Source organism: Heterocephalus glaber, unplaced genomic scaffold (genome assembly GCF_053883595.1).
Source record: "Heterocephalus glaber isolate CG9 unplaced genomic scaffold, H.glaber_assembly_v1.0 deba00001687, whole genome shotgun sequence".
NCBI lineage: Eukaryota > Metazoa > Chordata > Mammalia > Rodentia > Bathyergidae > Heterocephalus > Heterocephalus glaber.
Window position 1 is genome coordinate 22520709 of NW_028258412.1, and position 16612 is coordinate 22537320.

At 50.6% G+C, this 16612-nt stretch overlaps 2 protein-coding genes across 2 annotated transcripts; both read right to left on the reverse strand.

Moving 5' to 3' along the window:
• Window positions 1-4684: 4684 nt before the first annotated feature.
• Window positions 4685-6759, reverse strand: LOC101713558 (hydroxycarboxylic acid receptor 2). Its single transcript, XM_004843902.3, has one exon. It carries the CDS (start codon window positions 6669-6671, stop codon window positions 5592-5594), a length of 1080 nt encoding a protein of 359 aa, XP_004843959.1. The 5' UTR covers window positions 6672-6759; the 3' UTR covers window positions 4685-5591.
• Window positions 6760-11860: 5101 nt separating this feature from the next.
• On the reverse strand, window positions 11861-16315 carry Hcar1 (hydroxycarboxylic acid receptor 1). The gene has a single exon (XM_021257573.2). It carries the CDS (start codon window positions 15084-15086, stop codon window positions 13890-13892), a length of 1197 nt encoding a protein of 398 aa, XP_021113232.2. The 5' UTR covers window positions 15087-16315; the 3' UTR covers window positions 11861-13889.
• Between the last annotated feature and the right edge of the window lie 297 nt (window positions 16316-16612).

Consider the following 16612-nt stretch of genomic DNA (forward strand, 5'->3'; position numbering starts at 1 on the left):
TCTTCACTGCTGCATAGTCCTCCACTGGGTGACTGTATTGAAGTCCATTTATCTAGTCCCTACTAATGGACATCTAGGTTGCTTCCTGTGTTTGACTTCTACAGTCAGTGTCACAGTGAACATCCTTGCCCTGCCTTCTTATGAGGTGGTGGTGGCTTCTTTAGAAAGACAAGGAGAACCTTTGCCAAGAAGGAAGTCACCATAAGTGAGCTTTAGGGAAGGGAAAATGGAATCCACAGAGCATCCCCTAAGGTCCAGCACCAGGTGGCCAGGATCTTGGCCAGGCCTAGGAGGGGCCTAAGGGCTGAAAGGCGGGCAGCTTGAGTAGCTCTGGAAATACCCCAAATGGGCCAGGCTTTCACTCTGGTTTTCCCAGTTCATCTCTCACATTTCATGTTCTTGGAACTTTAAAAGCAAGGATTCTGGAGTCAGCCTGCCAGAGTTTGTTCTCTCGGATCATCACTTACTAGTTGCATGGCCTTCAGCAGTTACCCAAGATGCTGGGCCTGGTGGCACACACCTGTAATTTCACCTCTCTGGAGGCTGAGGCAGGAGGATTGCTGCAAGTTCAAGGCCAGCCTGGGCTACATAGTGAATTTAGGGTTAGGGTTATGTCTGAACTGCATAGCAAAACCTTATCTCAAAAACCAAAAAAAGCGCATGTGCGCGTGCACGTGCGCGCACACACACACACACACACACACACACACGACCAAGATTGCAAGGCCTCAATTCCCTTAATCTGTGAAATAAGAAACAGCACCTATCCTATCATGTTATTGGAAGGGTGCAGCGAGACCTTCTGCGTAACACTCAGCACAGTGTCTGCACTACATTCCCAGCCCCCTTTTGACCCCACACCATGGAGCAAACCTTAGATGTGACCACTGATGGTGACCCAATGACAAACATGGGAAATGTGACTTTTCTTCGATTGTGAGTCCTTCACTGTCCTATCCAAATTGTTTTTCTTCAGGTTTAAAAATTTTCAAAATAAAAAGTTAGGTGGGGAAGCTGGGCCTGGTGGTACACATGTATAATCCCAGCATTCAGGCGGCTAAGGCAGGAGGATCATGAGCTCAAGGTCACCCTGGGTTACACAGTGAGCCCCTGTCTCCAGAAAAAAAGGCATAATATTTGCATATAACATATGCAGATCCTCCCATATAATTTAAAGCATCCCTAGTTTCCTTATACCTAACACAGTATAAAATCTACGTAAATAATTGTCATACTATATTGTTTAGAAAATAATGGCAAGAAAATCTGTATATATTCAGTCAGATGAATTTTTTAAAGTATTTTTAGCTATACATGGGGGCTTGTTGTCCCAACACTCTGGGAAGCTGAGGCAGGAGAATCCCAAGTTCAAGTTTAGCCTGGGCAATTTAATGACTTAGTGGAGCCCTATCTCAAAAAGAAAGAAAGAAAGAAAAAGCCTGGGGGATGTAGCTCAGTATAAAGGCCCTGGGTTCAATCTCCAGTACCACACACACACACACACACACACACACACACACGCACTCACACACAAACCCTTTTTTCAGTCAGAGGTTGTGTGAATCCAAGTGTTATCAGAACCCTAGGGTCTGTCCCACAGTGATGAAGAATGAAACCACAGACAGAAGCGGGGGGGGGGGGTGTCAAACAAATTTATTTAAAAGCTACAAAGACAAAGTAGAGCTCCAGCCAGCTAGGAGGGGTCCTGAGCAGGATACCTGCCAGAGCTCCTTGCCTAGGGGTCTTTGAGAGGTTTAGACAGAAGCTCGGGCTGCTGTGCAGGTCATGTGATCTCCACCCCATAGGAGACTGCATACTTTTCAGGGCCCAACCCAGGCAGTGCCCACGCAGGGCCCACGTACCTCTGAGTCCATGGCTGCCTGATCTTGCTCTGGGGAGGCCCAACAGCCATGGGGCACCTGGTATGTGTTTCTGTGAGCTCTCTGGCTCAGCCCACTCCGTTGTGGGACTGCTGTCCTTCCTGCCTGACCCTCGCTCACGAGGGTGCAGAGCTGTGGGTACGGAGGACAGCTTTATTCCTCTCTCTCTCTCTGTCTGTTGGAATCTCCCACACACACATACATAATTTGAGACCGAGTGAACACACCATTGGTTTGCACCTTTTATTCTTTCATTCATTCATTCATTCATTCATTCATGCTGCTGAGGATGGAACTCAGGCCAAGTACATGCTGGGAAAGCACCCTGCCACTGAGCCCCACCCAGCCCTGCTCCCATCTTCGTGGATGTTGTCAGGAAACGGAAATATTTAAGGAAAAACTCTTAAAAACTACTGCTGATAATCTGAAAGCTGATGAGAACTAAATGTGATATTTCTTCCCAGCAGCCTATCTTTATAAATAATTACAATAGTGATACACACCACTGCTGACAATTTAGAAAAGAGGAAAATCCCAGAAAGGAAAATGAAAATCACCTGTGCTTCCATCACCGGGGGAATCAGCACTGAGCCTTTGGTGTCTGTCCCATAGTCTCTTGTTTTGTGCATACATTCTACACAGACGTGCATATTTATTTATGACTTACTTATTTAGAGACAGGGTCTCACCATGTAGTTCAGAATGGCCTCGAACTCCCTCTGTAGCCCAGGTTGGCCCTTAAACTCATTGTGATCCTCCTGTCTCAGCCTCCTGAGTGCTGGGCGTACAGGTGTGCCACTACATCCCGGCTCAGATGTGCGCATTTAAAGAGAGAGTTGAGCTCCCACTGTGTTTTGGAACTCTTTTCTATTTACAAGTGATCTGGGGCCAGGGATTTAGCTCAGTGGTTCCTCCGCCTGCCTCATAAGCGCAAGGTCCTAAGTTCGATCCCCAGTACCAAAAAAAAAGCGCAATCTGTTTCTCAAGTCTTTCATTGTTTTCATACGACAGAGTTCTGTACCTCTCCCTGTAGCTGGCCGCACATCATTGTGCCGGCCACACTGGCCTCTTCTCTGTCCCTTGTAGTGGGTTGAATTGTTCACCCCAAATCTCAGAGTGTGACCTTACTGGGAATAAGGTATTTGTAGGTGTGGTTAAGATGCAGTCTTCCCAGGTTAGGCGGACCCTAACTGCAGTGGCAGCTGTCTTTAGAGACAGAGGAGGAGACAGACAGGAGAGAAGTGAGGTCAGAGGCGGAGATGGGAGTGACGTGTCCACAGCCCAGAATCCCCAGAGATCCCAGCAGTCACAGACTTGAGAAAGCTCGGGGCAGACACAGAAGGCCAGGAACGGTGATGCACACCCTAACCTCAGCACCCTTGGAGGCTGAGGCAGGAGGATCATAAGTTTGAGCCAGCCCACGCAATTTAGCAACTCAGAGAGACCCTTTCTTAAAAGGTATAGGTCCTTTTAAGAAATGCCTCACAAGCACATGCCTCACAAGCACAAGGTCCAGAGTTCGATCCCCGGTACCAAAAAAAAAGAAAAGGTATAAAAGGCTGGGGATGTGGATCAGTGCGGAAGCCCTGGGTTCAATCCCTAGTAGTGGAAAAACAAAAACAAAAAATTCCAGAAGGAACCAAGCCTTCCAACACCTTGGTTTTGGACTTCTGGCCTCCAGAACGGTGAGGGTCTTAATTTCTATTGTCTTAAGCCGCCCAGTCTGTGGTACTTTGTTAAGGCACCCAGAGGAAACCCACGCACATCCAGCTGATCTCGCCTCCACTCCTCTGCCTGGACCGCTCGTCCCAGACTTCTCTGTGGTTTGCTGTGACTTGGCACTCTGAGCTCAGCTCAGGGTCACCTCCTCACCGGTTCCCTGTCCACGTCACACTGCTTTGCTGTCTCCACCTCGCCCCTTGCTGCCCTGCTGCCCGGAATGTGCGGACTTTGCCATCCTCACCCCTGCCCTGCCTCCACCCTCCAGAACAGCTCCTAGCACCTCGTCACTGCTCAGTCCCTAAAACCTGGTGAATCCCCGAATCAAAGAGCGGAGGAGAGCACCTCGCTGCCACCCGGGGCCCTGAGAATCGAGGTTTCCTGCACGTTCTCCGCTGACTCAGGCCGGAGGCTGGGGAAGTCCCGGACTCATCTCCTCTTTCTCTTCCGTGAGAAGGGGACTCGGCTCTCTCCTTGCCACCTCTAGGATCTGTGTCGGGATCCAGACGGGCGAACTCCTCAGGAACAGGAGAAACTTCATTTATCGCCAGGCACCAGCCCGGAGGCGGAGGACCTAAATCCTTATCTGTGTCCGCATGGGGAGGTGGCAGCAAGCCTTGTCTTGCTTGGAATCAGGAGTGACAGTGGATGGAAACAAAAGCGTAACAGAAACTTGGACGGAGCACAGCCTCAAACCAGCACATCTCCTTTCCACCTCGGAACGGGGAACTGAAACCTGCGCAGGAAGCTCTTCCTCCTCCTGTGGGAAGATCCCACTCTGCTCTGATTCCCCTTTTAACACACAAATGCTAAGAGCTGTGCTCCCCACACTCTAAGTCAAATGGACATTCTTCTTGCAAGCCAACCTGTCCCGCCCTTCTGAATTACACTCTTCTTATTTATTCTCAGCCCTTTCCTATCCTGACACATGTGTAATTTTTGCTTTCTGTCTCATGACTTGACTCACTTTGCAGGGTACAGGATTTTCCCACCAGGACAGAGTTGACAGCCCATAACGGTCTCCGTTTAAGTAAGACGTCCACTCCCGTGAACCCTAACCCAGATAGACGCAACGCCACACTGTGTCTCCTTTCAAAATTTATTGAACTAGTAGATTTATTGTAAGAACAGAAACACAAGCAAATGAACCGGCAGGAATTGGTCCCCTCTAACTGTCGTTGAGGGAGCAGCACATTTCTCTCTCTCTTTTTTTTTGTACTGGGGATCAAACTCGGGTCCTTGCACTTGTGCAGCAGGCAGTGAAACCACTGAGCTAAATCCCCGGCCCTCTTTCTTAATGATAAAAGCAAACAGAGGTGGGAAGCAGCCCTCCTGCTGCTCAGCCCTCAAATGAATGTAAACAAGGGCGGGATGGATCAGTTGCTGCTCGTAGCACTGGGGCCACTGCTGTCCCTTCACACTGGTCAGCTCGGTCCCTCCTGGGGCTCACCCTCTTCTCACCACCCCTGGGAACTCAGAGGTCACTGGAAGCTTACAGATCTCTGCCTCGTCCATTTCTTCCAACTCGGGGCTGGGAGTGAATTGGGCCATGGGACCGGGTGACTCTTGGCTTCTTAGGGCTGCCTGGGCCCCTCCTGAACGGCACGGTTCTCCTCCAGTCTCTTGGCTCTCCCTGAGGATCGTCCAAGTCTCAGGCAGGGGAAGGAAGGAGCCATGCAGCCCAGGTGCTGAAGGGCAGGGCTGCAGCTCTGACTGCACAACAGAAACGTGGGCAATTCATTCATCTTTGTTTGCAGGTGTCAGAGTTGAAGCAGAACTTTCAGCCGACTGAAAGCCTTGTTCTCTGTTCCTCCAAACTTTCTGTGGTCACAGTTTGCAGCCGAGTCGTCGCCCACTCTGCCACACTGTCTAAATCTGCTTCTCTGAATCTGGAAGTTCCAGGAAACCCCAGGCCTATCTGTTGATGTTACCATGTGTCCCTCCAGCCGTCTCGATTCTTGGTGACAGTCTCTCTCTCCATTGCCCCATTATTTAATCCGAGCTGGGGGCCAGACAAGAGGGGCTCCAGGGATCACTGGGGTTGGCCATCAGCGCATCCGGGGCGCCTCTGCTGCTGCTGGGGTCCCCAGTGAGCTCCACGCTGGTGCTGCGGTTGTTATCCGGTTCCCCTGGCGTCCTCCGGAGGCAGCGGTTGATAAGCATGGAGAAGAAGTTAGGGAAGGACGGGCTGGAGAAGTAGTACACCACGGGGTCCAGCATGCTGTTCATGTAGGTGAAGCTGAGCGTGATGAAAAACGCCAGGTCGACCGAGCGGTATGTTTCGCAGTCCTGTGTGCCTGAGGTGTATAGGAGCCAGAAAATGCGGATCCGCACAGCCACGCTGGGCAGGAAGCAGATGACAAAGACGATGGCCACCACCAGGATGAAGTTGATGGCTCTCTTGATCTTGGCGTGCCTGTCCATCTGTCTCTGCCGCAGGCTCCAGATGATCCTGAAGGAGCAGAACAGGATGATGGCCAGGGGCAGGAAGAACTCCAGGAGAAACATGGCATCGTGCCACCGGAAAGAGTTGCAGATGCTGAAGCTGCTGCACAGCTTGGCAGAGCCATTTTGGGTCAGCATGGAGTTGTGCAGGAGGTGAACTGTCAGGCCGATGGTGACGGCCCACAGCAGGCAGGAGACGATGGCTGCCGTGCGGTTGGAGATCTTGTTCAGCGCATGGTGGGGGTGCACCACCCGGAAGTACCTGTCCACGGCCACCACTGTGAGGAAAATGATGCTGCCCTGCCGGTTCATGGCCAGCATGAAGAGCATCAGCCGGCAAGGGACGTCCCCAAACTTCCAGTCCCACTTCTTCACGTAGTTGTCCGTCAGGAACGGCAAACAGATGATCAGGAGAAAGTCAGCCACGGCCAGGTTGAACAGGAAAATCCGGCTGGATTTCCAGGATTTGAGATGGAAGCAGAAAATCCACAGGGCCAGGCCGTTGCCCAGGAGCCCGAACACGAACTCCAGCCCCACCACAGGCGCCAGCACCTTGGCGATGCATTCGTCTCGGAAGACACAGCAGTTCTTGCCGTGGATGACCAGAAAGTGGTCCTGACCGCTCATGAGTGGGTCAGGCCAGGCCGCACCAGGGCGCCCTGCTTGCTCTCGAGTGCTCTGGGAGAGGCTGGCTGTGTGGCAAATGTGTGGCTCAGCCCTCAACTTTATGTCATTGGGGTGTTGAAATAGATGACTGAATGGTTACCAGGAAACTACGAAATCACTTGAAAAAAAAAAAGAAAAAGCTGGCAAGGCTCTTATGCAACCTGCTGTTTGCATAAACAAGCAATAAAATCCCCTGAGCAGACAGGAACTCACCAAGTTTTCTAAATGTAAAGGATAAGTTTGGGCAAGCTGGCTGGCATTTATGAATTACTAAGATCCAGGGGACATCCCTTCGGAGCGCTGTGTGTGCTCGTGATGAAGGGCTTAGCACTGGAGAATGGAGCTCACTGCCACTCGCTAGAATGACATAATTAACAGGTCTACCATGGCAGTCAGAACAATGCTCCATTCCACAGCATGGTTTTCCAGAAAATCTAAGGAGCAGCGTGAAACATTAGCAAGGATCTGACATTAGGAGGGAGCAGCATGCCTGTGATTGCTTTTGGGAAGGCGGAGCAGAGAGCCCTTGCTCCTTTTAGGAGGACAGATGTGCTGAACCTGAGCCCTTTTCTCAGCCACTGCTCTGTGCAAACATGGGTTGCTTCTCTACACTGAATTCTGCCGTCAGTCTCTAGTCAGAAAAGAATGCTGGGCTGGGGGCTGGATGCCAGGATGCCAGGTGTGGCGGCGCATGCCTGTCATCCCAGCATTCAGGAGGCTGAGGCAGGAGGATCCCTGTGAGTTCCAGGCCAGCCTGGGCTGCATAAGAAGACCTTGTCTCACAAAAACAAATTTTTTTCTTAGTGCACATTTGCAGTATATGCTGATCACATTCATCGCAGGTCACATGCTTTTTTTTAAAGCGCCCACTTTTGTAAAATTAAATTTAGAGCTGCAGGACCTAAGAGGACACTGAGCTCTGCCTTGCAAGACATCAGTTTTTGGAATTTTTTTAGTGTATTGGATGTCATCCTGTAGAACGTTCCTATAGCTTAATATTTTGCTCTCATGAATTTTTTCTTTTCTTTCTTTCTTTTCTTTTTTTCTTTCGGTACCGGAGATCGAACTCAGGACCTTGTGCTTTCCAGGCAGGTGGCGGAACCACTGAGCTAAATCCCTGGCCCTTTATTTATTACTTTTTAAGATTGGGTCTTGTTATGCAGTTCAGGCTGGCCTTGAACTTTATATTTAGCCAGGTTGACCTTAAACTTGTGATCCTACTGCCTCAGCCTCCCAAGTAGCTGGGATTATGTGCATGAGATTTCTAATTATGTTGTTGTACTTTGAGTTAGAAATTGGAAATATATTCCCTTAGTTGTGTGCCTGCACTCAGTAATCGGATGATGATGAAGATGAAGATCATTACAGCACCTGGATTACAGAAGTTCCAGTGTGTGGGACCTCAGGCCTCACATTTTAAATATGTTATCTTATTGTACCCTCTGGACCATAGGCCATGAGGGAAGGACTGTCATTGATCTTATTCCTTTTTCTTTTTTGTGTTTGTTTGTTTTGGTACCAGGGATGGAACTCAGGACCTTTTGCTTAAGAAGCAGGCATGGTGAGCTGGGGATTTAGCTCAGTGGTTTCACCGCCTACTGCGCAAGCGCAAGGACCCAAGTTTGATCCCCGGTACCCCCCCTTCCAAAAAAAGAAGCAGGCATGGTGCCACTGAGGTAAATCCCCAGCCCTCTTTCTTTGTTTGTTTTTTTTTTTTGTTATCGGGGATTGAACTCCGGTCCTTGCGCTTCCACAGCAGGCAGCGAAACCACTGAGCTAAATCCCCAGCCCTCTTTCTTTGTTTTTTGAAACAGGGTCTCACTACATATTCCAGGCTGGCCTTGAACTCACTATGCAGCCCAGTCTGGCCTCTAACTCATAGCAGTCCTCCTGCCTCAGCCTCCAAGTGCTGGCATTACAGGTGTGCACCACCACACCCCGCTAATCTGATTTCAAAATGAGGAAAGTGAAACTCAGAGAGGTTGATAATATGCTCTTCATCCAGCTAATGAAAGAAAAGCATAGACTTGAATCTGGCACTGACTTTCAGGCCCGTGTCCCTAACCACTACACTACCCTGCCTCTTAGCGCGTCTTGCCTGGCCTATTAGGTTGCACTGGTTGGAGGTCATATCGAGCACTTGTACTACTGAAATGCTTGGCATTTTTTTCCTGCCCTTACTCATTGAGCACAAGCTTTCTCCTTGGATAAATGTGGACTCTTCACTGACATCCCCGGAGTAATCCTTACGGGCTTTATTAACTGCGAGTCCAGAAAACTGTGGATGTAGTTATTTCTGGGAGCTAGAATTTGCAAGGGACCTTCCTTCCTCACTTTTACCATTTTATTTTTTTTTAAGCAGTGAACATGGATAAAATTAGCAAACATTGCGAAAGGAGACAAGCCGGGGTTTGCTCTGCCTCTGTCGTTAATGAGCTGCACAGTCTCTTAGCCCATCGGCTTCCTCTTTGGGAAACTGAGGAACTTAGCAGTCTCCGAGTTCCCTGCTTCAGGGTCTCGAGGTCTGATTCCAAACCAAGGTTCCCAACTGCCCAGGAGAACGAAGTTCCACACCTCCCTGGACCCGGGTGTTAGGGAATTTCCTGTCTTCCCACTGTACAGCGGGCAGGTTTTGTCTTGCTTGGGTCTTTCTTTTATCCACTTATTTCTTTCTTACTGATGGATGAGCTGTACAGAAACCTGTTTTCATGAATCATTTCAAGGGCTAAGGTGGCGATTCCGTGGAGTCTGGTGGAAATTCCAATCCACATTTGTGACTCTCCCAAGGACCTTACTCTCTACGTTTGGTTTTCCTCCCACAGGTGGAGGGTGTGCCGGACTAGACTCAACTATTTTTTGAGACAGGGTCTTGCTCTCTTGTCCAGGTTGACCTTAAACTCTGGGCTCAAGGGATCCTCCTGCCTAAGCCTGCAGAGCAGGTGGGACTATAGGTGCGTGACACAAATTGCATGTATTCAGTATTGAACTGCTACTGGGGGAGTAGTTCAGTGGTAGACAGCTTACCTAGAATGTGCCCAGCATCACACACACACACACTACAGCTGTCATTCATCAGCTGTTTGCTATGTGTGACCTCATTTAACTGTCACACAGCCCTATGGGAGCGACACTGTTGTTATCATCATTCCCATTTCATAGATTGGACAACTGAGCCTTAGAAATGGTAAGTGCTTAGCTATTTCCTGTCTTTGAGCAACCTGGGATTCCTGTTTTAGTTATCCATTGCTACCTTAGTGGCTTCAGATAACCAAGTGTGATCCTTTGGGTTGTCTGGGATCAGCTGGACGCTTCTCATGTGGGGCCCTTGATAGCATTGGGCTAAGGTCACAGGGATGGATAAGCATGGCACTAGCTCCTCTCCTGCTTCATAGAATATTGTGCCTCTCTATGTGGCTTTTCTGTGCAACTTTTTTTCTCCCTTTCTTTGGTATTAGGGACTGACCCCAGGGCCTTTGCACTGAGCTATACCCCAGCCCTTTAAAAAAATTTTATTTTGAGGGCTGGGGATTTAGCTCAGTGGTTCCACTGCCTGCCTTGAAAGCACAAGGACCTGAGTTCAATCCCTGGTACCAAAAAAAAATTTTATTTTGACCAAGTCCTCCTGAAGTTGCCCTGTCTGACTTGAACTTATGATCCTCCTGTCTCAGCCTCCAGAGTAACTGAGATGACAGGTGTGCACCACCATGCCTGGCTCCATGTGGCTTTTTCAATTGGCCTTTCTATGCGGTCTTACCATGTGGCTTCTGTCCATGTTCTTTCCACAGGGCAGCCTGGATGCCATCTGTGGGCCACATGGGACTTCCAGAAGCCACAAGGTTCCCTGCTTAATGCCAGGAGACAGAAAGGCCTGGCCGCCGTCCCCACCATGTCGAATTGGTTAAAGCAGGTTGCAGAGCCAGTCCGTGTCCCAGCAGGGGGACACACAGGGTGGGAGTAGCAGGGAGCACAGATCACAGGGGGCCATAGTTTCAGGCATGGAACTCAGTGATTAAACAAGGAAGGCCTGGAGCTGGGCATGGTGGGACACACCTGTAGTCCCAGCACTCCGGAGGAGGCTAGGCAGGAGGATTGCTGGGAGTTCAAGGCCAGCCTGGCCTACATAATGAGTTCGAGTCGGCCTGAACTGCAAAGGGAGACCCTGTCTCAAAAAAACAACAAATAAACAAGCAAACAAGGAAGGCTGGTAGAGGGGAGGCTGAATGTAGATTACACCCACGTGTGAGCCCACCTCTCTCTCTCCATTTAGAGCCAGCCTCGCGGAAGTGCTAGGTTCATGCCCTGTTGATGCCCTCTTCAAATCCAGAATAGTTTTCCAACAATGGCCCTTGCCTTTCCATCCTGCATCCAGCCCTGCAGATGACACCTCAGGTCCTTCGGGGCTCTCTGCTGCCTTGTGACAGGGTCTTGAGCCACCCTGGAGCCTGCTATGGCTCAGGAGGCCCAGACCAGATGATCAGGACCTTTCGTCCCAGTGGGGCTGGGTCCCCGCCTCACCTGGCTGCCTCCTCAGAAATCCTGACAACTGCTTTCCCCTCTGGCCCTGAGATCCAACCCTCTCCAGGGTGCTCTGCCAGACACCTGCTGACTGCAGACACCTTCTTACCTTCTAGGTTTGTTTTATTTTTTTAACATTCTAGGTTTTAATTAATCAAGGATTTTTAAAAACCCCATCCTGAGAACAGACCAGCACTTAAATTTTTACCACTGTCAGCACAAATGAAAGGTTCTCCTTTCCACATTGGCCCCGTGGACCAATACCCTCGGCTTGCCTGAGACTTTTCCTAGAAGGGAGCCCTTCCTGCCAGATCTGGCCCTTTCCTGTTCCAGGTAGCTGCACAGGAGCTCCATCACCTATGCTCCACTCCTTACAAACGAAAATGCTTCTTGGTAAGATTTGTGTTGCATTCTGTGAACTTAAAAAGGGAAGTCAATTGTGAATCGAGACCCTGCTTGAGGTTTTGCTTCCTCTTCCTTTTGATTTGTTCTTGCTGCTTCAGTGGGAACCTCTGTCCGAGGCTTTGCCTGAGCTTTGGCTCTACCTGAGCTTCGAGACCGAGAGCACCGTGCTTTCCTCGGGGGGCAAAATTCCAGAAGTCTTCTAAGCCAGTCAGTCACACACAGGACACGTGTTCTTTCAAAACCGTGTTTATTAAGATGAAGCAACAAAGGAGTGGCCGAGGAAACAACTGTAACTAAGAATAGATTAAAAGCAGAAGCATGGATTTTCACAGATTTCTATTAAGAAGACACGTTGTCCATAGACACTCACAGAACCCTTGGCTTCACCTCCTGGGTAGCTGGGGAATAAGGTAATCCAGGTTGTGATAATGAAGCAGCTACTTAGGGACTCTGAACCACAAGAGAAATCACTTGTCCCTCAGTGTGGATTTTTTTTTTTTCTTTTTAGTTTTTTGAGACAGGGTCTCGCTATGTAGCCCAGGCTGGCCTTAAACTCACTCTGTAGCCCAGACTGGCCTTGAACTCAAGACAATCCTCCTGCCTCAGTCTCCCGAGTGCTGGGATTACAGGCATGCTGCACCACACCCGGTTTCTGCGTCAGTTTCTTTATGTGTGAAATGTGTTAATGTAATAAGTCATAACATTGAACACTTATGTAAAACACAGAGCTTCTGGTTTTACATGCACTTATTCTTACATTCATTCAACAAGTCTTTTAATGAGCATTTGCTATATGGCGGTGTTTTTCTGGACATAATGGTCCCTTTATGCTTCAGGACTCTACATTCCTTGAATCTGTGAAGTCAGTATTATTGTTACCTGTGTGTGACATGAGAAAACTGAAACTGAAAATGGGTAAATAAAATCTGCCCCAGGGCCGGGGATTTAGCTCAGTTTGCAAGTGCAAGGCCCCAAGTTTGATCCCCAGTCCAAAAAAATAAAAAAGGTCTGCCCCAAGATCACACATGGCATGGTGGCTGAGCTGGGATTCGGATCCAATCTACCTTAACTTCTGTGGGCCACACTTCATCGCCAGGCTGAAAAGGAACCGGCAGAGACAGCCTAGAGGGTGTTTGGAGGCAAAAGAATGAAAGGTTGGCAAGGTCCAGTGTGGACAGCGTACCCTGGGGATTGGAGAACAGAAATACAGGCGGAGAGGGCAACTTTCACCGCTTTGCAGTTGGAGAATGGAGCCAGGTTTAGGGCGGAACATTTTCCCTGAATTCAGGGCAGGAGCAGCCTGTCATCCCATGGAATCATCTGGATTTGAGAGTTCCAGAGCAGATTTGGGAAATGCGGGTGCCTAAGGGGGTCCTGCGGTGAGAGGGGAATCCCGCAGTGTGCACAGAGCAGGTCTAGAAACCGTATTCAGTGAAAGGGCAAAGGCCTTAAACATCTCTGCTCCCCCAAAGCTGCTGTCACACAAAGCTGCCCAATGGTCCTACAGATAAAAAGGATCCTGCCTGGCCCCCGATGCTGAAGTCAGTAAATACTTGGAAAACAAGTGAACAAGTCCAGTCCACATTCACATACCAAGCAGCCAGAAGCAGTGAGGTTGGACTTAGCATAACTCAAAGGCCGACAGGGATTTGTTTTTCAAGCTCTCAGCTCCCGTGGAGGAACCAGGGCAGGAAAACATAACCCTCAGCACCACCTTTGAAATGTAAGGATCTGCAGAAAAATGTGGGCGCTCGGAGGTGAAGGCAAGATCATCCTGCTGTGGCTCCTGGGCTGCCTGGCAGTCACAACGTTGGCAATGAAACGAACAGAGGGGCACGAGGAAGATGGGCAACAGCAGTCAGATGACCCAGTCCAGACAGGCTCGCTCAGCCGAAAGCAAAGAATGGACTTGGTCCAGTTTCTCTTTCCCAAGATAAGTACTGAGGGTCAGAGGCTAAGAAATACCGAGAAGTCATTCAGTTCACTAGCTCCCCCCAGAGCAATGCAGACCATTTCCCCCGCCGCTAAAAATGACCCAGGGGCCGAGCAATCCCCGACCAACGCACCCATCCTCCATGTCACACGCTGTCCTGCCACTGCAGTCAGAACACAGAAACACAACAAACTCACGTCAGTCTACTGGAACCTTCCACAAAGGTAGAGGGACGTGGCTCTCAGTTCCCGCAGGAGGGAAGGAGGACACCACTACGGAAGGGCGGCAGCATTTTCCAAGTCCTCCGTGCACGGGCACGGGTTAACTCAGGGTGGCCCATCTGTCCCCCTCGACGCCGTTGGCCTGTCTGTGTTAGTGCCATTCAACACTTGCAGTTCCCACTGGGTGTCCAGCTGGCTTTGGCAACTGTGTGCCACAGTGATGCTACTCTTTCGACACAGGTTGGAAGCTGGGAGCTCCCTCGGCTCGAGAGGCTCTGGTCCCGGTCGCCAGGGTCTCCAGCCGCAGACATTGAGCTTGCTGTAGAATCTGGGAAATGAGGGGCTTGAGAAGTAGTAGACGAGAGGGTCCAGCACACTGTTCAGGTAGGTGAAGCTGAGAGTGACATGGAGGCCCATGTGCACGGACGCGTTGCAGGCGCTAGAGGGCACTGTCCACAGGAAGTAGAGTCGGGCCAGCGCGCTGGGCAGGTAGCATGTGACGAACACAGCGGCCACCACCGTGATGAAGCGGATGGCCCTCCTCATCCTCGCCTGTCGGGCCAGCCGCCGCCGCTGCTGCAGGCTCCACACGACCTTGAAGGAGCAAAAGAGGATGATGCTCAGGGGCAGGAAGAACTCCAGCTGGAACATGACGTCGTGCCAGCCGTTGGCCTTCTCCATGATGAAGCTCTCGCAGGAGATGGCCTTCTCCCGCACACACAGGTGGCTTTCCACCAGGAGGTACAGGGTCCCCAGGATGACCAGGGTCCAAAGGACACACACGGCACCCACCGCGGTCCGCTTGGAGATGGTGTTGAGTGCGTGGTGGGGGTGGACGACCTTGAAGTACCGGTCCACAGCCACCACCGTGAGGAACACAATGCTCCCGGCCCTGTTCATGGCCAGCATGAAGAGCACCAGCCTGCAGGGCACGTCCTCGAAGCCCCAGTGTCTGTGTCGGTGGTAGTAGTCGGTCCGGAAGGGCAGGCAGATCATGAGGAGGAAATCAGCCACGGCCAAATTGAAAAGGTAAACAGTGCTCGGCTTCCAGGTCTGCACATGAAAGCAGAAGCCACACAGGGCGATGCCATTGCCAAGGGCTCCCAGCACGAAGGCCAGGATGAGCAGCGGCGGCATCACCTTGGAGATGGGGTCCCCCTCGAGGAGGCAGCACGACCCGTTGTCCATGGTGGAGACAGCAGGTGTCCTGTGTGCGGAGTGGCTCCTGGAGTCCCGGAGAGGCCACCGATGGCTTAGCTGGTGGGTTCCACTTTGGTGCCCAGGGGAGCGGCCAGAGCACATAGGGGTGAGTGCAGCCACAGCACCCGCAGGGAAACTGCAGCCTGAAAAACAAAAGCCCCCAGGAGGTCCTGGCTCCCTAGCCTGAGTCACCAGCTGCCTGTGTCCCCGACAGGCACAGCCTGTGGCCGGGCCCGGCTTAGGCTTCGAGATGCACCAGTTTCACAAAAAGTCCTCATTTTCTGGGAAGCAACCGGTCCCGAGGAGATTCAAGCCTGGGAGGAGTTGCTGGGCCCAGACCCAGGTAATTTGTATTTGTAGTTTCTCTCTTCCTCCAGACTCACTCAGTGCTGGAGAGTGCACACAGCTACCCAGCAGGCAGGAAAAAAGCTTGTTTGTCCTCCCTCCTGGTGGAGAAATACAAACATTTCCTGGAGTCGCTTTCCTTCCCTAACCTTCGCCTGACTGCCCTGACCTCTCTCCATCCCTCGGGGGCGCTCCTGGTGCCAGAGAGGGGAGGCTCAGCCTGCAGCCGCTTCCAGAGCCCAAAAGCACAGCACTTGAAACTGGGAGATCTTCCGGGAGAAGCCTGACATCTGTTGGGTGTTAAAAAAAATTCTTTGACAAGGGTCAGGGGGTTTAGCTCAGTGGTTCCGCCCGCCTGCCTCATTAGCGCATAGGTCCTGAGTTTGATCCCTGGTACCAAAAAACAAAAACAAAAACAAACAAAAAAAATTCTTTGACAGAGTTCAGGAAGCTGAGGCAGGAAGATCCTGTGAATTTGAGGCCAGCCCAGGCTATATAATGAGACCCTGGTTCAAAAAAAGAAAAATTCTTCGAAGCTGTCACCCCTCTTCCCCTCCATTCCACCTCCCCAGCCTTTGCTTCCTCTGGACCCAGGTGACCAGCTGTACAAACAGCAAAGCTCACATCACATGTCTGCCTCCTAGGGAGCCGGGTCCCCCCTGTGCTGGGAAGCAGAACCTAAGACTTTTGCAAAAAGAGCCTTCAGCTCTGAGTTTCCCATTGGCTGCTCCAAGGAGCTGAGCATCATGGTAGGTGTGGGTGTTTTGTTTTGTTTTTGTTGTGATACTGGGAATTGAACCCAGGGCCTTTGCACTGAGCTTCACCCTCAGCCCTCCTGCCTCAGCCTCCCAGAGTCCTGGGTCTGGGATGTGTATGCTTTACATTTTAATAGTTGCTGAGCTCCTCAGTGAAGGTGGATGAGGATCTTGGGAGCTGCTCAAGGAGTCTGTCTCTAAAATAATCATGGGCCAGGGATTTAGCTCAGTGGTTCTGCCACCTGCCCTACAAGTGCAAGGACCCGAGTTCAAGCCCCAGTACCAAAAAATAAAATAAAATAATCATGGGTAAAATTAGACTGTGTGAAAAGCTGGGGGTTTTGCTACAATTTCCTGTCCTTCGGCTTTAGAGATTATCTATCTGTCCTAGGCCTTTCAGCTCCCAATTTAGGAAAGAAGCTTGGGGAGGGCACAGTGAAAGAATGCAGAGGCCTTCTTCTTCTAAATGCTGATTAAAACCGACCTTTCCTGAGTGCTGGATCCCAAACAGGCCAATTACATTCCCCA

Coding starts and splice junctions, on each gene's coding strand:
- Hcar1 (XM_021257573.2), bottom strand. CDS start 15,086: ATGTGCTCTGGCCGCTCCCCTGGGCACCAAAGTGGAACCCACCAGCTA.
- LOC101713558 (XM_004843902.3), bottom strand. CDS start 6,671: ATGAGCGGTCAGGACCACTTTCTGGTCATCCACGGCAAGAACTGCTGT.